This window comes from Echiichthys vipera (genome assembly GCF_963691815.1).
Source record: "Echiichthys vipera genome assembly, chromosome: 12".
Taxonomy (NCBI): domain Eukaryota; kingdom Metazoa; phylum Chordata; class Actinopteri; order Perciformes; family Trachinidae; genus Echiichthys; species Echiichthys vipera.
Window position 1 is genome coordinate 28,031,783 of NC_139837.1, and position 26,201 is coordinate 28,057,983.

The 26,201-nt window shown below is 41.9% G+C and overlaps 1 protein-coding gene across 1 annotated transcript; it reads left to right on the forward strand.

Moving 5' to 3' along the window:
- Nucleotides 1-312: 312 nt before the first annotated feature.
- ak7b (adenylate kinase 7b) lies at nucleotides 313-25,173 on the forward strand (the record flags this gene model as incomplete). Its single annotated transcript, XM_083923720.1, has 17 exons — nucleotides 313-564; nucleotides 710-818; nucleotides 2,841-2,935; nucleotides 15,991-16,092; nucleotides 16,177-16,260; nucleotides 17,136-17,224; nucleotides 17,355-17,445; nucleotides 17,651-17,728; nucleotides 18,470-18,619; nucleotides 19,829-19,957; nucleotides 20,038-20,143; nucleotides 20,750-20,878; nucleotides 20,976-21,041; nucleotides 21,521-21,718; nucleotides 23,408-23,628; nucleotides 24,870-25,028; nucleotides 25,135-25,173. The coding sequence occupies 17 exons, from the start codon at nucleotides 313-315 to the stop codon at nucleotides 25,171-25,173; spliced, it is 2,097 nt and encodes a 698-aa protein (XP_083779846.1).
- Nucleotides 25,174-26,201: the final 1,028 nt, after the last annotated feature.

The following is a 26,201-nucleotide window of genomic DNA, read 5'->3' on the forward strand; positions in this document are numbered from 1 at the left end:
CTAAAAAGTCGAAGCACCGTTCGGTTTGTTCGATTTCTGCGACACAAGATATCGCGCGACAACGCTCGTTGATGGCGCGAGGGCCATCTCCATGACAACGGGACAGCAACAACACTTGTTAACAGCTGTACACAGGCTAATATGGCGGAGGAACTCATTCAACAGTCGCCTAAAATAATTTTTATCAACAGCATCGACTCGTACGCTTCTAAATGTATTGCCAAGGTAAATATATTTGATATATCTGTCTGAATTGAGTAAACCAAGCTGGTAACGCCGTGGTTTGTAGACTGCCATAGCGTAAATGTTATTATGGACACCGATGACACGTTTGTGGACCACTCTGGTCAGCAACACAGAGTAGCTAACGTTCCCTCTCTGCAGTTTCTGTCTGAATGTGTGGTCCGAGCACCTGTTGGTCCTGATGGAGAGATGGAGACTGAGGAAGAGGAGCAGAGGGTAGCATCAAACCGCAGCGGAGCTCCCGCACACGCTTTTCACGTCGTTGGAACCGTTTCTGACAAATGTGACGAGGACAGGCCTTATGTCCTGGAGGAGTATTCAGTGAGAAGGCCTGCTTACTGAATGAAAAGCTGCCCAATAGCTGTGCTGTGTGTGTAGCCTGCTATAAAGGAACATAATCTACGTATAGGTCAGTTTAAATCCAGGACTAATGGCATTTCTGTTTTATTTCTTGTTTGTATGAAAGAGACTGGCTAGGGATGAGCTACTTTCAAAGCTGATGGACTGCAACGTTATAATCTACAACATTACCCAGCATGCCGAGCAGGTGGAGGAAGCCTTCTGGGCTCTATCAGGTAAGCACTTCTCAGTCACATATGTTTACTGTTGTTAATCGTTGATTCTAAGTTTTCTTATTACACTTGTTCTAGTGCAGGGGCGTCAAACTCAGGCCCGTGGGCCAAATCTGGCCCGCGGTGTTATTATATTTGGCCCGCAAGATCATATCATGGTTCTATGAGAGCTGGCCCGTGAGTATATAGTACATACACGTCTACTTTTCTGTTGACGAACATGAGCATCCATGCTACCAGTCTCTTCAGACAAACTTAATCCACCCCTCCCCAAAAATGGCCAAAAGAAAGATGGAAAACAGGAGCTTTCAACTCCGGTGGGAGGCAGATTATTTGTTTATGAAGGTAAAGACCTGTTTGTCTCGTCTGCAGAGCCACCATGGCTGTAACAAAACAATAAAACATAAGAAACACCAATATTGCGTTTGGCCCGCAACTTTGTCCCAGTTTTTAATTTGGGCCCCTGTGAATTAGAGTTTGACACCGCTGTTCTGGGGATGTCTACAACAGCATCTAGAAGCGTAGTGTCACATTAATATTTTCTCATAATGCTGCTCATAGATACAGTTCATTGGAGCACTAACTGTCTGTTCTCAGAACTACTAATATTGAAACATCAGTCCTATCAGCCTGCGGCTAATATCATACCATAATAATCGTAATAAAATAATAATAATAATAATAATAATAATAATAATAATAGTGTAAAATAATAATCATAATAATAATAGATCAATATAACACTTTTCTAAGTACTTAAAGACGCTTTACACATAAAAAATAGACAATTAAACAGGAAGCTAAACAACAGTAGAACAAAAGAACATCACATTAATAGAAAAACAGGATGGAAGATGGTGGATGTTGTAGGTGATCCTGAAGAGATGGGATTTAAGCTGACTCTTGAATGATGGGAGTGTTTCTGAGTTCAGGATGGTGAGGGGCAGGAAGTTCCAGAGGGTAGGTGAAGCGATGGCAAAGGCTCGGTCCCCCAGGGTGCGACATTTGGTTTTGGTGATGGGGGTGACAGCAGAGCGGAGGCGGCGAGTGGGGGAGTGGTGATGGAGGAGATCAGTCAGGGGTGCAAGGCTGTTTAGGGCTTTGTAGGTGATGAAGAGGATCTTGAAGTTGAAACGTTGTTGTATGGGAAGCCAGTGAAGTTGACGGAGGATGGGAGTGATATGTGCTCTTGAGGGGGAGTGAGTGAGCAGTCGGGCGGTCGAGTTTTTGCCTTTTTGCAGTTTTTGAAGTGCAGTGGAGGGTAGGCCGTACAGGATGCTGTTGCAGTAGTCGAGTCTGGAGGTGATTAAGGCGTGGACGAGTGATTCGGCGGCTGAGGAGGAGAGAGTGGGGCGAAGGCGTTCAATGTTGCGGAGGTGGAAGAAAGAAGTTTTGGTGATGTGGTTGATGTGTGACTTGAAGGAGAGTGTGGGGTCCATGATGATGCCGTGGCTTATGACCAGGGGGGAGGGAGTGACAGGGAGAAGTTCTGGAAGGTGGGGAGGATGGATTTTGGGCCGAAGATAATGATTTCCCTTTTATTGCTGTTGAGTTTCAGGAATTTGTGGTTCATTCAGGTTTTGATGTCGGTGAGGGTAGAGAGAATGGCAGAAAGGGGAGTTCATCACCAGAAATGATCCCAACAGAAAGAAAGTCATCATCGTCATTTCTATTAAAGCAGTATATGTAGTGGTGCAGCAGGCTTTAAGATCATAATTACCATAATGTGTTTTCCTTTTGCACTGACGCTCTCCAAGTTAGACAATCCCTTTATTAGTCAGTGTGTCTCCTAGCAACAGAGGAGGTTGAGGGTTTTAAGGTTCTTTTTCCAACTGTTGTCTGTTTTACGGTTAAGATTAAATGACACACTATTAGTGTATTCAAAGATAGAAATTGTTTGTCTCCTTATTCCTGCAACTTCTACAATGGAGACATTGAAAGTGATTGAGTTGTTAGAAAATAATGAGACATATTAATCCCATAATGAATGAATCCAGGATGATTCCTCTTGTGTTGTATTTGTAGCTCTCCACAATGAAATGGGCCAGTTTATGGGACCAAAGATGTTCATCCTCGTCTCCACAGTGATGACCTGGGCGTGCAGCAAGCCAATCGATCCAGTAAGTGGGCACATACGTAGGGATTATTCAACCTTTATATCAATGAACTTGAAGACCAGTTGGACCGTTCAGCTCCAGGTCTCACACTCTTTGACACAGAGATTAGATACCTGCTCTATGCAGATGATCTTGTTCTGTTATCCCCAACCAGTGATGGTCTTCAACATAACTTGAACATCCTGGAAAAATACTTCCATAAATGGGCCATTGATGTAAACTTCAAGAAAAGTCAAGTTATGATATTTCAAAAAAAGCCCTGATGTCTTGAAAACAAATACCATTTTACTTGGAACAACACTATAAATGAACACACCAAACATTACACTTACCTTGGTCTGATCATATCTGCATCAGGAAATTCCCATATGGAAGTAATTGTACTCAAAGAAAAAATAATGTTTCCCATCACGGCTGAACATACAAAGATGGGCTCTAACATTTTGGACACATCTGAATTGAAGTGCAAAACATACACTTCCATTCAAAGCACTAAAAAGCCAAGAGCTGAACCCTGAAACCAGTCCCCTCAGTCAGCTGATGGTGCAGCTCACCAACCAGGCTCCCATAAGCACTGTCTCAACACAACAGAATCCAAGTCAAAAGATCGATATTTGGAACATTGGACAAATGTAACTAAAACCCAAAGTCGACTCAATTGTTATCTGACTCTAAACAGAATATAATGGCTGAGTATCTCCACTCTGTCAGAGATAAGAAGCAGAGATAGATCCTGACCAAATACAGGCTCAGTGACCACCAACTGTCAGCAGAGACAGGAAGACACAGACAGACATGGCTGCCCAAAGAGGAGCGTGGATGTGGTCCCTGTTGGACGGGGGAGGTAGAGACGGAGATGCACTTCCTCCTTCACCGTGAGAAGTTCTCCTCACTGAGAGACCTCCACTACAGGGAAACAGTGAAGAGACTTTCACACTTTGAAATGTTGAGCCCAGAGGAGAAATTGTCTGTTCTCCTGGGTGAAGGGACAGCAGCTGCCCTGGCAGCTCAGTGTGTCTCTGCCTGCCACAACCTGAGAGTCGCACCAGCAATACAGCATCTGATATGAAATATACTGGCAATTGTTTCTTATGAAATGTTTCTTGATTTAAATAGATGACTGACCTGATAACTTCTAAATCAAACTTAAAGCAGACTGACTTGATAACTTCAGAATCAAACTTAAAGCAGACTGACTTGATAACTTCAGAATCAAACTTAAAGCAGACTGACTTGATAACTTCTGAATCAAACTTAAAGCAGGCTGACTTGATAACTTCAGAATCAAACTTAAAGCAGACTGACTTGATAACTTCCAAATCAAACTAAAGCAGACTGACTTGATAACTTCAGAATCAAACTAAAGCAGACTGACTTGATAACTTCAGAATCAAACTAAAGCAGACTGACTTGATAACTTCAGAATCAAACTTAAAGCAGACTGACTTGATAACTCTAGAATCAAACTTAAAGCAGACTGACTTGATAACTTCAGAATCAAACTTAAAGCAGACTGACTTAATAACTTCAAAATCAAACTTAAAGCAGACTGACTTGATAACTTCAGAATCAAACTTAAAGCAGACTGACTTAATAACTTCAAAATCAAACTTAAAGCAGACTGACTTGATAACTTCAGAATCAAACTTAAAGCAGACTGACTTAATAACTTCAAAATCAAACTTAAAGCAGACTGACTTGATAACTTCCGAATCAAACTTAAAGCAGACTGACTTGATAACTTCAGAATCAAACTTAAAGCAGACTGACTTGCCGGTGTTTCGGTTTAACGAGTCACTCTGTTAACTGGAGACTTTCAGCTGAGTGCCTCAGTGGTTGCCGTAGTGACTGCAGATGATGAAAACAGGATTAGGTTTTTAAGAGAGATACTCATAGACTGTATAAAAAGGAGATACTCTGAGATCTGTTTTACTTCATCAGGGTGACAGGTAGGTGGCTGGTGGCGCACCGAGTTAACCTCTTGACTTTCATTGATTTTCGACATGACTACCAATCTCCTAAAAAAAGTTTTTTTTAAAGTGGTGAATAAATTATTCACATACGTGTTTACACAAGCAGGTTTTAAAGACAAATACATTAATTTAGAAAATTAATTAGAGCTAGATATTTGTTTGAAGAGCAACTCCCTCTCTTCCTGTTACCGTAACAACAGACAATAAGCCACTGACACATTTCCTCAAACAAAACTATAAAGACTGATCAGGGAGGTGACGTTATGTTTAACATTGTAATGAAAAACTAAACAGAGGCATTCACGAGGACAGCTACGCATTCTTATGTTAACATCTGCCGTCACTACGGCAACCACAGACTCTTTTGGCTGAAAGTGTCAGTTAACAGGTCACTGGTTAAACCCAAACACCGGTCTGGAGAGTAAACGTCTGTCAGAGCAGTGATGTCTTCTAGTCTGCACAGTTTCAGGAGACCTGCAGTGGATTCAGCTGCACCGGGTCAGTGCATGTCAGTGTTTCTGAGGCTGTTCTCATGTCTCATTCTGGCTGCTGGTATCTGTGCTGACCTAAACATTAACCTACTCAGTAGACCTGCCCCGATGAGAGTCACACATGACCATTGGTCTTTCCTTTCCTTCTCAAACTACGTCACAATTGATTGTTCACAGCGCAATTATAAGAATTTCTCAGAGGAGAAACCCCAGAACCCCCGACTTTTTTCAACATACTATACTAGTATAGAGACTTTCTTTTTGTGAAAATTTGGATCTTCGGATCAATTTGAAAACAGTTTTACAGATACTAAATATAGGCAATACAACTTAATGTGAAAAAAAAAAGAGACTGGTGGCATGGTTGCTCATGTTTGTTAACAGAAAAGTAGACGTGTATGTGCTATTTACTCGCGTGCCAGCTCTCATAGAACCTTGATATGATCTTGCGGGCCAAATATAATTACATCGCGGGCCTGAGTTTGACACCCCTGCTTTATTTTATGCAAATTGAAAATATTTTGAGAGCCATATAAACAAAGTTATTCGACTCCCATTACAAATTAGTTTTTTTGGCAAAGTTTCAAGATTCAAGATTCAAGAAGCTTTATTTATCCAGAGGGAAATTATTGTGCAACAGTTTCAATACAAAGGTGGGAAAGGATCAGAGTGACAATAAGCTAACATAAATCAAATAAAATAAAGCTAACATAAAAAAAATCAAACAATAACTAAATGTGACAGAGTGCAACGGACATTGTGGTTAAACGTAGGTATATACAATATACAACAATACGCATCGTGCAGTTTAGCAGGATGTTGAAATAAAATAAGTGCAAACTAAATAAGTGAGAAGGAGCGATAAGTGATAACAGTAGATAAGTTACAGTAAAGTACAGTAAAGTGTAGCAGCCTTTCTTAGTGAAGTAAGTCACAGTACAACTAAAAAAGTGAGATTTGCTCAGGACACAGTGGCCCTCATTTATCAAACGAACGTACGGCAGAAAAACGTGCGTACGACCATTTCCTGGCAAACGTCTGCATTTATCAATTTGGACGTGAGCGGGAGGTACGATCAAATCTCACGTCTGGTCTGAGATCGTGTACGCACATTTGAGCCTGTGCATTTGCGGTGCAGCACAGCAAAATCTGGCTGAAAATAATGAACAAACCTCAGCTGTCATTAAGCATAAGCAGTCACATATTAAGAACAGTTGAAAACAGATTCTTAAAACGAATAAAAAAAAAAAAAAAATTGTGGTTGGAGCAATTGATTGTACTCATGTGCGTCTGAAGGCACCATCCATGAATGATTACGCATTCATCAATCGCAAAAACTACCACTCGATAAATGTACAGGTGATTTGTGATGCCAAGCTGTCGCTTTTAAACGTGGTGGCCAGGTGGCCGGGGGGGACACACACGATTCTTTTATATTTCAAAACAGCTCGGCTCCAGCCCCCCCCGACCCCGACATTGAATTAATTAATGAACGTGTTGGCGCCCGGCTGCAGCAAGATGCACTGCAGAGCCAAAGTCATCTCCTCGGTTGGTGGCTACCCTCAATAAATTGCATTAAATCAAACAAGGTATCAGATGATTAACATCTTCGTATGGTTCTAGGTGACAAAGGTATTCTCTTACGGAATACCTAATAACCCCGCTGGCAAACCCCGCTACAGAGCAAGAGCGCCGGTGTTGTGCCGTGAAATGCACCCCCTCGCATTATAGGGGATATTCTGGATCAGAAGGCTGTTGTTTCCACCTAAAGGAGTAGTTTATATACAGCTAACCCACAACGGTCAGAACATTGGTTACTTACAGTCTTTAAACTATTTTAAAGAGTTTAAAAACACAAACTTGGATAATAGCGAACACAAAACAACACCCTTTTGTATGCTCTGTGGAAATATACTGCAGCCATAATTACAAAATGAATGAAATGGATCTTTTGAGCAAGTTGAATGTATTTGACTCAGCGTTTCCTAAATAAAATCCCAGTTTTTCTTGCAATTCATATGTTCAAAGGTGTGTGCTTTTAATTGGATTACCTGTATATAAACTACTCCTTTAGGTGGAAACAACAGCCTTCTGATCCAGAATATCACCTGTAATGCGAGGGGGTGCATTTCACGGCAGGGGTGCTGAATAAGGCACAACACCTGTCCAACAGTGCGCACAGGCGCACTCGGGTCACATTGGAGCGCTGCTTCGGGTTGACTGCCTCCGTTATCATTTTCCATACAGCGTTTTTATGGGCCCCTTTTATTCCACTCTTAAGACTGCCAAAAAGCACATCTTTATTTTGCTCCATCTTGGATGTCAGGATGCTGAGCTGTGTGTCGGAAAAGTGTCTTTTCTTCCCAGCGTTCTTCCTCTCCATGTTTGACCTCAGTGGGCGAGGCCTCCGAAACAGGAATATTTAAGGGCGTAACATGTTAATGACGATCGAATACAGCCGCCGCATTTTTTAAGACCCGCTCATTCGTACGCTGAGTTTGGTCCGATACGAATGTTTCATAAATCACACGTGGGTCCTTTCCTACGACCAATTCTGCGCTCAGATCTGCGCCCCTTTTCACGCAGGATTGATAAATGAGGCCCAGTGTCTCCACTGTTCCTTAACTGACCGGTGGGAGATAAATTATAGAGTTTGATGGCCACTGGAAGAAAGGACTTCCTCCGGCGTTCAGTGTTACACCGGGGGAGAATGAGTCTGTGGCTGAAGGTGCTTCTGCTGGAGGTCAGCAGCTAGTGGAGAGGGTGAGTGTTGTTGTCCAGGATGCTGTGCAATTTAGACAGCATCCTCCTCTCAGACACCGCTACCAAAGAGTCCAGTTTGACCCCCAGGACAGAGCCAGCCTTCCTGATGATCTTACTGATCCTCTTGGCGTCTGCTGCTCTCAGTCTGCTGCCCCAGCACACAACAGCAAAGAAGATGGCACTGGCTACCACCGACTGGTAGAACATCCTCAGCATGGTGTTACATACATTGAATGACCGGAGTCTCCTCAGGAAATAGAGATGACTCTGGCCCTTCTTGTAAACAGCCTCAGATTTCTCGGACCAGTCCAGTTTGTTATCCAGGTATACTCCAAGGTATTTGTAATCCTGGACAACATCCACAGTCACGCCGTTGATGGAGATGGGTGTGGGGGCAGACTTACTCCTGCGGAAATCCACCACTCGCTCCTTAGTCTTGGTGGCATTTAGAATCAAGTGATTAGCTGCACACCAGTCGACGAAGGAGTCCACAATGCCCCTACTCCTCCTCCTTTACCTCACTGACACAGCCAACAATTGCAGAATCGTCAGCAAACTTCTGCAGGTGGCAGGACTCAGAGAGGAGCTGAAAGTCTACAGGTGTACAGGGTGAACAGAAAGGGGGAAAGAACAGTTCCCTGTGGAGCTCCAGTGCTGCTGACCACAGTGTCAGACACTCCGTCCTGCAGTCTGACATACTGTGGTCAACCCGTCAAGTAATATGTAATCCAGGAAACCAAGTCCATGAACAAGATTCTCACAGTGGTTCCCGGTCTGTCCAGGTGGGCGCAGGCACGGTGGAGCAGGAAGATGATAGGTCCTCCACACCTAGTCTCGGCTGGTAGGCAAACTGTAGAGGTTCCAGTGATGAGCTGACCAGGGGCCGAAGAAGTGACAGGACCAGCCTCTCCAGGGCCTTCATCAGGTGCGACGTCAGCGGCACCGGTCTGTAGTCTTCGGAGGTTCTGGGACGCACCTTCTTCGGTACTGGTACCAGGCAGGATGTCTTCCACAGCACAGGGACCTTCTCAAGACTTAGGCTGAGGTTGAAGATGTACTGCAGGACTCCACTCAGCTGGGTCGCAGATGCTTTTTGGACTCTCGGGCTGACACCGTCGGGACCTGCTGCCTTGCCTGGGCGAAGTCTGCACAGCTCCTTCCTCACCTGCTCTGCAGTGAAGGTCTGTCTGCTATGTGCGTTTGTGGGGGTGGAGTGGGGGTTACGGCGGGGGGGGGGGACGACAGGTAGAGCAAAGTCAGGAAGGAATTGGGTGGGAGAGAGGGGGGGGGGGTTCAGTAGGGCTTGAGGTTTGGAGGTGGATGATTGTGGAGGAGTCGTGGGGGTTGGTCCAGAGCCCTTTCATCAAATCTGTTGAAGAACAGATTCAGCTCATTGGCACGTTCAGTACCACCTCCTACTGTCTGGCTACCAGATGGTTTGTAGCCAGTGATGCTCCTCATGCCGCTCCACACATCCTTTAAATTATTCTGCTGGAGTTTGTGCTCCAAGCAGAATAATTAAGCTCCCTCTGGACCTGCCTCATCTGCTCTCTGTCCCCATCTCTGAAGGCCCTCTTCTTCTCATTCAGCAGGACCTTGATGTCTCTGGTGACCCACGGCTTGTAATTGAGGAAACAGTGTACAGTCACTGTAGGAACAACGCTGTCCACACAGAAATTGATGTACCTGTTATGCAGTCCGTGAGATCATCAAGGTCCTCTCCATGTGAATCACAGAGCAGATCCCAGTCTTTAAGTCCGAAGCAGCCTTGTAAAGCTTCATCGGTCTCCTGTGACCATCTCCTCACAGTCCTGGTTGTCACAGGAAGCCGCTGGACTTGGGGCTTATACAGGGTGTAGGTACTTTGGGTTTAATTGGATCAATAGTGACTATCAAATGAAATATTTGATAAGGAAAATTAATAAAGAAAAATGACTAAAAATTAATAACTTCAATTTATTAAAAACGTCACACGGAGAACCAATCAAATATAGTGCCTTGACTCACGTTCAGATTATGAGATTGAGTATTCTCAATAAACTTACCGTTAATCAAGGAAATATTAGTTATCACCAATAATTATCAAAGATAATAATCAAAATGACTCTAGTTAAACCAGAGTTCCTCGGGGCACCACCGTCATAGACGGAGTGATAACTAATATTAAAGTCTCATGTAATATATTAAACTACTTATTAAGGGTTGAACACCGATAAATATAATAGTTTAATTAGTTTAAGGATTTAAGAAGTTCTTTTCTTAGTAGAAGCTGGCTCATTCATCTTTGTGTAATATTAAATAATCAGACATATGGTAAACACAAACATTTATTAACAAATTAATAAATGCAACAAACAAAACACAATAAACTAACTAAAGCTAACAACAAATGTATGTTTGTGTGTATGTGTGTGTGTGTGTGTGCTTGTGTGTGTGTGTGTGTGTGAGAGAGAGAGACAAAGAGAAGAGGTGGGGGCTCGGAGAAGGTGTGAACATTCTCTTTGTTACACAAAGGCCGGAAGCCTGATCTCTCAGTTCTTATGACAAAGTTACAATGGTATCTAGCCGTTCATACAGTCCTATAACATGTAGTAATGCCCAGTTGGTGATTAGTTACCAGTCCATGAGATGGGAGATGTTGCGCATTGCTTGATGCCAGCAACTGGGTTGAAGAAAGAAAGCTCCGTGGTAGTTCTTGTCTGATTGTGGCTCTTAGGCAAAAGAGGATTCGGATCGCTCTGTGCTGGGCTCAGTTGAGGATAACCGGTTGCTTAACCTTTGGGGTGATCCCACGCCATAGGCCAGGTCCAGGGCTGAGGGGACAGCTGGAAGCTGGTCTCCTGGAGTTGAGTGATCGCGTAGAGATGTAGAAGAGTAGGAGGATGATCCGGTAGAAAAGATCAAGTAGAAAGATTCAGTAGAAAGAGAGCGAGAGATGGGGGGCTCCACTTTATATAGGCCCGGATGATGTCATTGTCAGTGGTAAATTCAGCCAATGAACAGTTTGGGTGCCTTGGAGAATTCACACCTGGGTGTGACCTGTTGTGGGGGAGAGGGCATGGCAGCCAAAATTTTGAGGTCTTTGTTCCAGCAGGCTGTGGGCCTACTGTAATCAAACTGACAGTTCGAGTTAATCCAGAAAATCATCTTTGGGCGCCGGTTGCACCTACATATCCCCCCGATGTCCTTGAGACTGCACTCGATGTGCGCATCTGACCAGTCCCAGCCTGGTCAGATGCGTACATGAACTGATGAAGCCTCTTGGATGAGAGGTGAAACGTCTTCCTAGACAAACAACCAGTCCAGTTGTTTTTGACTGAAATTGCTTTGAGGACCAGTGAGCTTATAACAAAATACAAGGAGTTGATCCAAAAGTATTTGCAAAGTTTGTACAAGGTGTTAAGTCCAATTACAATTTGGGTCTTATTGAGTTTGCTGCGGCTGCTAACAAATCAAAGTTTACCAATTTAACTGTAAGAAAAGTAAGGCTGCTGAGCTTGCATTAATCTTACTATCAGTGCAGATGGACTGTTACCTACAAAACCGAGAGGAGCGGACTCTGGAGCTCTGTTGTTTGAAGTTCGTCTTTACTCGTGGCTCAGGGCTGTAACGCTGCCTGTAGCCGTGTACAGAAAGACACTCAGAGGCACTGTCACTGTCGGATTCTGAGCTGCGGTCAGAGATGCTGTGGTCATCATCTGAGCAGTGGTTTGGCAGGTCATTATGCTGGGCCAGGATCTCAGAATATGGCCTTCTACAGCTCCTGCTCTGGGCATGACTATCCCGTGGCAGCTGGCGGACATGGCGTTTACGCTCTGCGTCCCTATGCTGTGTTTTGCCCCCCCCTTTCGATCTGTTCTGAGGATGGGGTTCTGAGACAGAAGGTCTGTGTGGCCTCACGGTGTTTAAGCTGCTGGAAGCAGATGTTGTTTCCCTTGCTTTGCAATTGACAACAGTTTCCCAAGCTACCTGTGCTATTTTCCTAACCTCGTTAAGAGAGAGGTTATCTTTTCTTGTCTCAAGAATAACGTGTGTACGTATACAAGGATGAAGATTCTGCAAGTACAGGGACTTAAAGGTTGGGTTCTCTTCTAAGCCTGGTGCATTCTTTCCTTGAAAGTATATGTGTCTCAAACGCCTAAAGTAGTCTCTGGGACTCTCTTGACGGAAATGTTTAATTTGACTTGCTGCAACCAAAGAAGCGATTTCGTCTGCAGTAGAAGAGAATTCTTCTGTCAGTGCATGACGGAGCTCATTGTAGTCATTTCTGACTCTGGCAGGTTGAGACTGTATAACTTTGCGGACAGCTTTTGAGCTGGTTTTCCACACAAGTTTAACTTTCTCTCTCTGTGTTGCATTGGGCAGGTCAATTAGATTTTGATCTAATTCCCTAAAATGGTCCTCAATGTTATGATCGCAGTTGTCTGGATCAAACACGTCCATATCTTTAGCTAGAAGCTCAAGCTCTTCAAGGCGGGGACATTGTGAGGTCACCGTTTGTGAAGGCGAGACTATGCTAGCTCTGTCATCACTCTAAAAGTGATGCAGTGAGGAGGTAGAGCAGGACTGAACTTCCCTGGTCTGCTCTGGAGAGGGCGTTAATCTCTCATTGAGTGAGACATTTGAATTTGAAAAGCCAGAATCAGCAAGGCTGAATGACTTTGGTGGGGCAAGAATTTCTGATCTAAGCCCTTACAATTCCTTTTTGTGGGAGAAGAGTTGTGACTCTGCTGAGTGCAAATCTTCTAAATAACGCAGGACTTTGTGATTTGCTATCTGAACTTCACTAATGAGATTAGCATTTTGAGCTTTAAGGGATTCTATCTCCTTTTCTAATGCTGTTTTGCTCTGACAGACAATGTTAATTTGCCGGTTGAAGTTCAAGAGCAAACATCTCAACATGACCCTTTAGATGTGTCGCTGAGAAGGGAGTCTATTTCTTTACTGCACTCACTTAAGTTCAATGTGTTAATGAACTCAGGGTAGCCAGGTTTAAGGCCCTGTGCTAGGGAAGAAATGAAATTTTCTACACTTGGGTTCTCCATTTTGTTAAAATGGAAGGTGAGATTAAAACTTGTTGTCTATTACAACAATGCATTTGTTTTGGCTCTGGTGTTGCTGGGCAGACACCTTGTGATGTAAATTGGGTAGTACACTAGCCTAAAACAACAGTTCCTCTGATCTACACTTTGTGGGTAGCTTGCTTCCTGCACGGGGTGGGGCAACTACAGCACCATGTGGTTCTGGGACCAGAATTTACACTAACTGAGATGCAGGGCAGTCAGTCAGGGAATAATATCTATAAAGTACTACTCAAGCTGAGACACATGGAAGAAACAGCTGGGCATTTAACTTTATTTCACAGGGGCTGGTAGCACACTGTGGCTCTATCTATCTCCACTCAGGTTGAAATGCAAGGCAGTTCCAACAGTTCGAACTCTCGGGTTCATAGGGCCGGGGGCACGCTATGAGTAAAGGGGAAGGAGCACTTAATTTAGCAACAATTTCTGACAAGACTCATTGGATTGCATTGAATATGTGATATTCCAATGCTAAACCAAACTTCAATAGCTAGCAGCAATAGCAAAATCTTAAGGGTAACTATCAGGCTTACAGAGGTTATCAATATTCTCAAATCGCTTTAGCTAAATTTGGAATTAATCAAATAACACCACTTTATACTTGTTTGTAAGTACAGCTGGATGTCTACTCCTGTGGAAGACAAGTGGGGTTAAATGGAACGACTTTTGGAAAATTTTGGATGAAAAATCCAAAAATTGTAAAATGTCCAAAAATATGACGAATATTAATATCACACAATTATGAATTATTGCCAAGCCAACATAACTAAGCCTCACACGGGGCACCAATGTAGGTACTTTGGGTTTAATTGGATCAATAGTGACTATCAAATGAAATATTTGATAAGGAAAATTAATAAAGAAAAATTACTAAAAATTAATAACTTCAATTTATTTAAAACGTCACACGGAGAACCAATCAAATATAGTGCCTTGACTCACGTTCAGATTATGAGATTGAGTATTCTCAATAAACTTACCGTTAATCAAGGAAATATTAGTTATCACCAATAATTATCAAAGATAATAATAAAAATGACTCTAGTTAAACCAGAGTTCCTCGGGGCACCACCGTCATAGACGGAGTGATAACTAATATTAAAGTCTCATGTAATATATTAAACTACTTATTAAGGGTTGAACACCAATAAATATAATAGTTTAATTAGTTTAAGGATTTAAGAAGTTCTTTTCTTAGTAGAAGCTGGCTCATTCATCTTTGTGTAATATTAAATAATCAGACATATGGTAAACACAAACATTTATTAACAAATTAATAAATGCAACAAACAAAACACAATAAACTAACTAAAGCTAACAACAAACGTATGTTTGTGTGTATGTGTGTGTGCGTGTGCGTGTGTGTGTGTGTGTGTGAGAGAGAGAGAGAGACAAAGAGAAGAGGTGGGGGCTCGGAGAAGGTGTGAACATTCTCTTTGTTACACAAAGGCCGGAAGCCTGATCTCTCAGTTCTTATGACAAAGTTACAATGGTATCTAGCCGTTCATACAGTCCTATAACATGTAGTAATGCCCAGTTGGTGATTAGTTACCAGTCCATGAGATGGGAGATGTTGCGCATTGCTTGATGCCAGCAGCTGGGTTGAAGAAAGAAAGCTCCGTGGTAGTTCTTGTCTGATTGTGGCTCTTAGGCAAAAGAGGATTCGGATCGCTCTGTGCTGGGCTCAGTTGAGGATAACCGGTTGCTTAACCTTTGGGGTGATCCCACGCCATAGGCCAGGTCCAGGGCTGAGGGGACAGCTGGAAGCTGGTCTCCTGGAGTTGAGTGATCGCGTAGAGATGTAGAAGAGTAGGAGGATGATCCGGTAGAAAAGATCAAGTAGAAAGATTCAGTAGAAAGAGAGCGAGAGATGGGGGGCTCCACTTTATATAGGCCCGGATGATGTCATTGTCAGTGGTAAATTCAGCCAATGAACAGTTTGGGTGCCTTGGAGAATTCACACCTGGGTGTGACCTGTTGTGGGGGAGAGGGCATGGCAGCCAAAATTTTGAGGTCTTTGTTCCAGCAGGCTGTGGGCCTACTGTAATCAAACTGACAGTTCGAGTTAATCCAGAAAATGAACAATCATCTTTGGGCGCCGGTTGCACCTACAAGGGGCTGCAGGTGGATGAGGTTGTGGTCCGATCTTCCAAGAGGAGGAAGGGCAGTGGAGCTGTAAGCCTCCTTAACATTGGCATACAACAGGTCCAGTGTCTTGTTTTCCCTGGTGGGACAGTACACAAACTACTTGAAAGTGGGCAGTGTTGCAGCCAGAGTGATGTGGTTGAAGTCCCCAGATATTGCAATGAATACGTCTGGGTGCCGTGTCTGAAGACCTGTGACGACGGTGTGGATGACGTCACTCGCATGCGCCTCGTTTGCAGTCGGAGGAATGTAAACAACCAGAAAGATCACACGATTTGAAATAAATCCAACAAGATCAAATCAAACAAGAAAAATTCAAATAGCTCAACATAACTATCACAAGTGATTTCTCCAGATAAAACACAAAATGCAACTATAATGATGACTGCAGTCTCGCAATTATTTGTGATTATTTATTATGAATAGCTGAGAGTTTGTTAATTTTGCCCATAAACTAAAATTTGCCATGGGGGTTGAATCATTTTGATTGCAACTGTATAACTTTATACATCTGAGTATCTGCAATCTGTAATTAGTTTTTACAATAATCACAATGAATGACTGTGAATTTTTACAATGCTACGATACTTTTGTGTGTGTAACAGGATGACCCTTTCACTGATGACCTTTTCCGGAAAAGAAGAGCACATCCAAACTTCAAACAACACATTGAACTGGAGAAGAGGGTGGTCAAAATGGGCAAAACTGTGAGTTTCTAATTCCTCAACATGTTATATAGGAGATGCATGTTATTGACATATGACTCTTGCTCACATGAGTGTTGCTTTTAGAACAGGACATTGTTCTCAACATACGTGGTGGCGTCAGGACTTCAGTACGGGATGGGAGAACAGCTCTTCCACCATTTTTTTAAGGTGAGATTTGAAGACAACTGTACAGTAGATTGTTGCTTTAGCTACCAACAACATCCAAGCTTGAACTGGAGATCACCTTGGTTTCTAGTAATCAGGGGCAGAGTCTGGGCGGGTCCATATTATATTTGGTCTTATTGGCTCAAGTACAGCGTTAAAGTTGCGGTAGACAGTATATTTTTGGCGTTGGGAAAATCTACACTAATCTTTCATCATGTTATGATTCAAGTGTCTTTACAGAAAACTAGACCTCTGCACCTCCTCTTGGCTTTGTTTTCAGGCTAAGAAAATCTATTATTAGTTAGTTTTTTAAAAATTTTGTCGTTGTTAGAATTACTATGTATTTTTTTTAATCTCAAATGAATTGCCTTTTTGGAGGCTTTATCATATTCAAAAACTCCCCAAACTTCACACAAAATTCACCTTGATGAAAATGTACCTATTTATTGTTGTTGGAAATGAGCGTGGTAATTGAATCGCTAGCGCCCCCTAGAAAACAGCCAGGCCTCCACGATTGACCTCCATTTACAAAAATCAGTAGGCATATAGAACTCTTCCAGAGCTCTTCATCTTGGAGCCATATTGTCAACTCAACAGGAAGTTGGCCATTTTGAATGTAGTGGCCATTTTTGAGATTTGTCTCTGAGTCTGAAAGAAGCCACCTAGAATGGTCTTTACGGCTAACTGCATAGGTACATGTATCTACATCCAGGGCTTGCCAGCTTTCTCTCACCTAACATTACCATTGTAATGTCAGATCAAAGTAGGTTCAGGAAAATCAAAGACTTTGAGTCAACATGCATCACCATACATGGGCCCCATTACAAATAGTGTGAAATGTGTCAATGTGCACTCATTGAAATAATCTGTATTATTAGACATCATGGCTGGGACAAGAACAAGAAATACCTGTCTTTGGAGACGGCAACAACATCGTCCCCACGATTCACATCAGTGACCTGGCAAGGTTGGATAGATGTTTTTTTCATAACAGCTTCCTTGAACAATTATGAGGCTATAGATTGCACAGAGCCCTGCATTTGAAATTAAATATAAAGTGAATGTGTATATGCTTAAGTGATTTCTTTGTGTTAAAGTGTGATTCAGAAAGTGATTGAACATCAGCCTGAGCCGTATTACCTGCTAGCTGTGGACTGTTCTCACAATACCATAGAGGACATTGTGAAGGTGTGTTAAAAATACAACATATGTAAAAAAAAAAGTGCAAAAACAAACAATTTCTAAAAACAATTTAGAAATTTATTGTATAACACAAACAAAACTATTTATCAGGTTACATTTGTGTCAGAGTGATACAGAATACTTATCCATACTTATATTAATGCTTGATATGTTTTTGTACGTACAGATATAACAAGTTCTTTCCCAGCAGGCAGTTGCGTCTTTCCTTGGACCAGGGAAGATCCAGAAAACACCATTTGAAGAAGCCTTCCTCACTCAGGACTTGAGTGTATGTTGCACCTGTTTAAATTACATTACTGCAGTGCTCAGGTTTGTTTTGATGTCAGAGCTAACTATTGGACTACCTATAGGACTATAGCTGATAGCTGACCTCTTCCTAACGCAAAACTGTTAAAACCTTAAAAGAAATGCGCAACAGTTTTTTCTTTCTTTCTAAGAGCTAGATGAGAAGATGGATATACTGTATATCTCATGTGTGCTATTGCTGGAGATGGAGTCAGGACTTGGTTAGCTTAGCATTAAGACTTAAGTAACGTTAATGAGGAAACCTGGCTCTGTTCACATTTCAAAAATACACCAACAACTCTAAAGCTACTAGTTGCACATTACATCTGGCTCATTTGATCTGAACACAGAAGTAAATGGAAAAATGACAATTTGGGCTTTTTGGTTTGGAACTATTTCTTAAGAACAACAGCTGGGTGCGGTGACTGTGTGTTGCTTCCTGGAGTTTTGTAGTCACAGTGAGATGGCCAGGTTCGGTACCATTGAGCATGTACAGAGACCAAAACCAAAACCTGAGCTCCATGACCATCCTGTATAGCAGGAGGTGCTTCACAGATAAACTGCAGTTCGTCATGAAATGGTTCCAGCCTGTAAATCTCAATTTGTTGTTGTTACCAGCCCCGACAGCAACGCTATTGACTTATTGAACACAGACATGATACTGAGTGAATAGTGGATGAGTTTATTTCCCAAAAATGTGGAATCTGTTTTTTTCACTGGACAGGGAATAGAAATTGATTCCTTGCTGGTTAACCTACGCATGGAGGGTGACAATATCAAGAATCTGTTCTCTATCAACTGGTTGTGTGAGTCTGGCCTGGTGGAGAACATAGAGCTGGTGGTAGAGGAATATCAGCAGACAAGAGGACTACTGGTAGGTACTAAAGCAGAAATTTGTCCATCCAGAACAAACACTAGTGTTAAAACTGTTTAAATCACAGGGTTCCTGCACATTTCCCATTTCTAAATTCCAAGCTTTTCCAGACTTCTCAGTGGATTTCTCAGTCATTATTAAACACCTGAATACCAATTGTTAGATGCTTATTATGTCAATAAATGGTTTTAAAATCCAACTTTTAACACGTATGTGTGGCATTATGTTGCCAAGTAATAACAAGACATTATCATATAAGTGAATGAACTCTGTTTAACACACAGCATTTTATTCCAGCTAAATGCTAATAAAATGAAATTAATAACTGTGAACCTGTAACTCTACAGACAGGAACAGTAGAGATGAACAATTAACCAGGAACTACAGAAAATATGAGTCTTTGCTTATTTGGCTTTAGATGGAGTAAACATACTGTAAATACATAAAATAATGAAATAAAATAAAATAAAATGTAGATGGGGCTACAAGGTGGTGTAGTGGTTAGCACTGTCACCTCACAGCGAGAAGGTTCCAAGTTCACATCCCAGCTCGGGCCTTTCTGTGTGGAGTTTGCATGTTCTCCCCGTGTCTGTGTGGGTTTTCTCCGGTTTCCTCCCACAATCTGAACACATGCACGTTGATGACTCTAAAATTGCCCGTAGGTGTCTGTCTCCGTTCATCTCTATGTGCCCTGGCGTCCTGTCCAGGGTGTACCCCTGCCTCACGCCCGATGTCAGCTCCAGCTGACCCCAACAGTGACAAGCGGTTGAAGATGAATGAAAGTGTAGACGACACATGGAACAAATTCAATAAATGAGAATCGCAGTCGCACCACGAGCGGTAACCATTGTAACCTGACATCATTATACAACCAGCTTGATTAGTTTCATATCATCTACAGGTCGGCTGTGTTGTGTTAGTAAGTTTGATTTGTAGATAATATTCTATTTTATTTAAGAAAGTGAGAGAATAGTCTGGAAACAACACAAACATTTTTCCAAACTCTTTTCCCTTTTTCCAAACTTATCCAGACCTGGAAATTACTCTAATTAAATTCCAGACTTTCCATACTGCGTAGGAACCCTAAAATCATAATAAAATGGCCAACTACATCAATGCTTCTTGTCTGAAAGTTGTATATAAAATAATAAACAGTTGTGTTGGTTCTCGTTAAGTGGTAGATAATCCATGTAAATGTGTTCTCTCCAGCCCATCCGTCTGTGTGTCTTGGGTCCTCCTGCGGTGGGGAGCAGCACAGTGTCCAAACACATCTGTGAATACTATAATCTCCATCACATCACACTGAAGGAGACCATCTCTGAAACCATCTTACGACTGGTGAGCTAAGGCACACAACACACATGCACCAAAACACAAATAGACATACTTTTTCTGTACACTTCTATCCCCGTTTCTAGGAAGATAAACTGAAGAATGTTGATCTAGACGCAGAGAATGAGAACTCTGCAGTAGAGGCTAAGGAGCTGCTGAACAGCCTCAAGGACAATATGGAGCAGAACGGAGGTACACAACTAACCAGGGTTTACCTGCCCCATACCACATGCACACACCCCCAGAAACACCAACTTTATCTGCCGTTCTCACTGATTACTCCTCAGTTCACATCAGCATTCAGTTGTCTTCCTTTGTCATCAGTATTAGTTTGGACAGAGCACTGTAGATCAGATACATCAGAAGGAGCAACATGCTAACTGCATGATAGCAAAGAATAGTAAGGCTGGTTAATTTAAGATTTATTGTTCATCTTCCACTCATCCACCACAAACAACTGTCGCTGACATCAAGAGGCTGGAGTAGCATGTTTCCACGCAGCAATAAACTCAGCAAAAATCTACTTTATATTTCATGATACATGAAGATGTATTTCAACAACCCTGTCTTTAAAACTAACCCTAACCTTAAAGTAAAATTCCGTAAAATCATCCAAGGGTCTTTTTCAACAGGAACAGGACAACAAAAAATAAACACATTTGCTGATTTCACATATCTTTGCAATGTAAATCAACCGACACAGAAGTGTTTTTTGTTGCAGTGATTTGGTCTATACCGAATCAGATGAATATCACTTTAAGATGATTTTGTCAGTATATCAACGTTTTTGTCCATTAGGTCTTTTGGAGGACCAGCTGTTGGTGAAGGTGTTGAGGGATAAGCTGATGTCTAACCCATGCAGAAACCAGGGTTTTGTTCTTGATGGCTTTCCCAAGACATATGAACAAGCTAAAGAGCTCTTCTATGGTGAGACACTGACACATAGTTCCAGCCACACTGCTGCATACACTCATGCCACTGTATATATAAACAACTGTTTGGTGTTGTTGTATTTCTTTTTTAGCTGAAGAACATGAATCAGCAGATGGATCATCCCAGATTTCTTCACACAGCAAGAAGATTATGCCAGGTGGGAGACACTGTTGAATACAAATGGTAATCAAGAAACGGTTCCAGTTGAGAATGAATGAATAGTATGCCTCTTAGCTTATCAGTTCCTTTCATCAATGCCGGCATGTTTTTCTGACTGATAGCCGATGGGTACAGAGGTTGGTGTCATGCAGGCAGTCTTAGCAGATATTTTCTCTGAAAAACATAAATAAAAACGCATGCTATACACTCAACTTTCCTTTAATCTCCACTGTGCTCAGACTCAGATAATAAAACAGTTGCGGTGAAACTGAAAATTCCCATCCCTATGAATGTTTCCCCACAGCAGTGAGATTCAAGCATGCTTATAGACTTTTTAGCAGTCACAAGGACACGCTTAAATATATCACTCTAAACAAAAAGCATTTTTTTTAGTAACCACAAAAATATCCATATAAAGGCCTGAGCCTGTGAGTGTCCGGTATTTATAGTGGTTGTGATGTTTTTTTTGTGTTACAGAGTTTGTGTTGTGTCTGGATGCGTCAGATGCCTTCCTGAAGGATCGAGTGATGAACCTGCCTGAGAGGCTGGTAGAGGAGAACAACTACGAGCAGGAGCAATTCCTGCGACGACTGGACAGATACAGAAAGAACAACATGGAAGATGAAAGTGTTGTAAACTACTTTGATGAGCTGGACATCCCCCCTATGTACCTGGGTAAGTCATGAATCATGACTACATCTCATGTGGGTGATACAAACCTGTAGAACCTGTAGTTGGTGAAGCTGAATGTTTAACATTCACCACAAATTGTGCTTTTTCTTATCCATGTTAATCTTTGATGCCTTGAATGCTGATGAAAAATGTATTCCAGAAAAGTTAATCAGCCATACAGTGCCTACAGAAAGTCATGATACCCTTTTGAAATAGGCACTTTTTTTGTTTTAAAATGATAATACATAAAAAAATAAAAAATTCCAGCGTGTATTACTCATTTTGCCTTATGACATTCAAGTGAATTTTTTTCATCAAAATTTCTGAAGCATTCCCCAGATGTAATAATTTGTGGAGGCTCCTTTTTCTTTAATTACAGCTATCAGTCTGTTTGGATTTGTCTCTACCAGCTTTGTGCACCTAGATTTGAAATATTTCCCCATTCTTCCTGCAGAACTGTTGGAGTTGAGTCAGACTATGTGGTGAGCGCTGATGGACTGCACTCTTCAAGTCCATCCATAATTGTTCTTTAGGATTCAGGTTACGGCTCTGACTGGGCCACTCTAGGACATTCACCTTCCTGTCCTTTAGCCACTGTGTTGTTTTTATGGAGGTGTGTGTGTGGTTGTTGTCATGCTGGAAGGTGAACCACCTGCCCGTTTTCAAGTGTCTAACAGAGGGCTGCAGGTTTTCCTCAAGAATTTGGTTGGACTTGGCAGCATCCAGTTTCCCTTCAGTCCTGACCAACTGCCTAGTCCCTGCTGCAAAGAGAAACAAACCCACAACATAATGCTGCCATCACAATGCTTCACTGTAGGGGTGGTGTGCTGTGTTTGGTTTCTACCAAACATAGAGCTTAGAGTTTGGCCCAAAAAGTTCAGTTTTGATCTCATCTGACCGTTTAACCTTTGCTACATGGCATCAGAATCTTCAATATGTTATGTTATGCAACCTCTGCCATTAAGACTTATAACTCCTTCAAGGTCACCATGGGCCTCTTGGTAGCTTCCCTGATCAATCTTTTCCTGGCTCGCTCATCCAGTTTGGAGGGGCGGCCCGATCTAGGCCAGGTCTGGGTGGATCCATATGTCTTCCACTTCCGGACAATACTTTGAACGGTCCTTTAGAAGGATAGTTAAAGCCTTTGAAATCTTTTTAGATCTTTCTCCTAACTTGTGCCTATCCACAACTTTATCCTGGATCTCTTTTGAAAGCATCTTTCCAACCATGGTGAATTCTTTGTGTTACCACTAGGAGAGGAATCCTCAAAGAACAGCTGATTTTATTCTGAAGTAAAATCAAAGGAACAGCTAATTTTATTCTGAAGTAAAATCAAAGGAACAGCTGATTTTATTCTGAAGTAAAATCAAAGGAACATCTTATTTTATTCTGAAGTAAAATCCAAAACACAACTTGGTGTGTAATCTGGAAGGTGATTGGTTAAAGTTAGTTTTTAATTTTTTATAATTTTTCTTAATTTCACTTAATTAATCACCTAAATGTTGTCAGGCAAAATGTGTAACTCACGCTGGAAAAATATTTTTTTTTTATCATTTCAGGCTGTAAAACAAAAAAAGTGACTATTTCCAAAGGGTATCCTAACTTTCTATAGGCACTGTAGATTCAGCCTATCAAAGACATATATTTTCAGCATGTCCTCAAACCTTACTGTGTTCCTTGCCGTCCTCTCAGAGATTACCAGCAGCGATGAACCAGACTATTTGCTGCTGATGCAGAAGATCTTTGACACGGTGGGCCAGCCCCGAAACTACGGCCCCAGCAGCCAGGAGGTGGAGGAAAAGGAGAGGAGGAAGGCTGAGGAGAAGATGAGGAGAGGGGCCCAGGAGAAAGCTGAGGAGGAGAGGAGGGAGGCAGAGGAGGCCAATAACAGGGCTACACACTGGGAGCAGTGGGTAGGTACTGGGCGTACGGGGAGAAGACCTGGGCTTTGGTTGTTGGGATGTGGTTGGAGAAGGATATGCTCTCATCATAGAGGTATATTAGGGATAATACTGTGCTCCAATAATGTTGTTCTATGTCTATCCCTCTGTACAGTGCACACAGTCAATTGAAAAAGTGTGATAGATGTAACATTTCATATCACACTTTATAGCTCCACTACAACCACTACTGCCCCTTCTCTACTTCCTACCCCCCTACTTCCATCCCCCTTGCTCAGACCACACCCATCTTTGAACTCAACTTCACACCTATGAAGTTTCATGACTGTTATCTTCACCATTGTGACGCAATCGAAGTGACAAAATCTGTCCATAGACATGAACACCTGGCACATAATCTCCTATGTGGTAGTTCCCGCTAGAGAAGGTGTCTTTCAGAACAACATTTTACCATGATCACACACACACACACACATGCGCGCGCGCATGCACGCACGAACACACGTACGCGGGCACGCATGCACACACACACACACACACACACACACACACAAACACACAATGGATACTGTTTGCACCGTGTGTACACATACACACACGTATATCAAATTTAGATTTACGGAAATTAATATTAGTGAAATATATACATGATCAAAAATACCAGACTAATGTGCAAAAGACCAGAGGGTCAAACTGACCTGAAGACCATATGAAGGATGTAAATGTGTAGTGTATAGTAGCATATGTGCTCTATTGTTATTTTTATTTGTTTGTTTGTTTGTACATTTTTTTATCACATAAAATAAGCTATGGCCATTGAGTTTCAGGTAGAAAAAAAGTGACACTTGTTCCATTTTTCTTGTTGCAAAAACTTGAAACGGGTCAATTTGACCCTCATACAAGGGTTAATATAACATGGGTCTTATTTTTGTAGTTTTGCCCATATTGTCTATCAGGTATGGTAACATTGTACTCAAGGTCAAATCACAAGCAGTCAGACAATCAGGTTTTAAACCAAGATTTGCCAAATATATTTAGAAAAAGAGGTAAAATAATGACGCAAAATATCAGTTTTCCGACACTGATGACTGACTACAGACCTGCTCAATACTTCAACTTATTTATTATTACTAAAATTATTACAAAACAAAATTCTTTTTTCAAGTTGTACTTAACTAGTGCACCCTTTAAGTGTCAACATCTGAACCATGTTTCATATGTTTGTATATGAGGTGTGATGTATTCTTTGTCAGAATAAGGGTTTGGAGGAGGTTAGGCAGCAGGAGGAGGAGCTACTGGAGGCCCAGTCAGTCCCTATGAGGAACTACCTGATGGAGCATGTCATGCCCACTCTGGCTCAGGGCCTGATGGAATGCTGCACAGCCCGACCGCAGGACCCTGTGGACTTCCTGGTATTCCCCTTAGCACTAGTTAAACATCTATTAATTACCTCATTCTTATCACCTGCCTACACTTGATTTGGATCATGACCATGTATTTTGGTTTGTCTCGTTCCAGGCTGAGTTCTTGGTAAAGAACAATCCCTTTAGCTACTGAAGATGGAGGTCCTTTGTTCTCATTGCACAGACACATGATGTAAACACAAAAGAAAACAAGTGAAATAAAATTGTTTTTCTCCTAACTTTCCCGAGCTCTTCAGTATATTAGACACTGAAGTCAATTATGTGCAGCGTGGAGTCTTTTAGACTTGTCACATTATTTCTTCCATCATGTGCCAAGTGTCCCTTGCTTCATGCTGGGATTTTGATTAGGTCTGATTTGTAAGTGGCCCATTCTGCTGCCCCTGCTGTATTTACACACAGCTTTGTTTTGGCTCTGGTGTGGCGGCCATTACTTAAAAGCACCCTAAAAAAGCGAATGAAAGTGTGTGTGAAGCCAAAAGCTAATTAGGAATTTAATTTGTGTAATGAACTTGGTAAACTCCAAAGTAGACACGCTTGGGTCATAATTGCTTTGATTTGGTTTCCGATATCCAGGAAGGATAAATGATACAAATGGCAGCTCGTTTGCGTCTCTCATGTTGCTGCTTGCGACTCCAAAGTGTGCATAATTGGTTGCAACGGAACACCAAATAATGTCATTGTACATACTTCATCACCACATGGGAAAATTAGTTGTGGTTATTTCGGAAACATTGTGACGCAAGCTGCTGCAAGACAATTTGACTGCACCATCTGTGAGTCCCAGGTACAAACGCAACGTTGAGAGGTGTCTCAAAGTGACACAGATGTGATGGTGTTGCACAGACACATGATGTCTGGTGTGTCTCGTGATCTGAAACATGGAGCAAATATTTGATTTTATATCTCACTGAATACTCTGAAGATCTATGGAGTGTTATTATATCTGCACTAGCATACATGTCACAACACAAGCTGGTGTATGCAAGCGCAACTCTGTGCTGGTGGTGGAGGAGGGGGAAATTAGATCTTTGACTTCACCTAAAGGTTGAATACGTAGAATCTTAATTAAAAGCTATATTTAAAATAATAATAATAATACACCCACGTGGTGTTTTGAGGTGTAAAGAATGAAATTGCTTTTCCATAAAAAGATATATATAT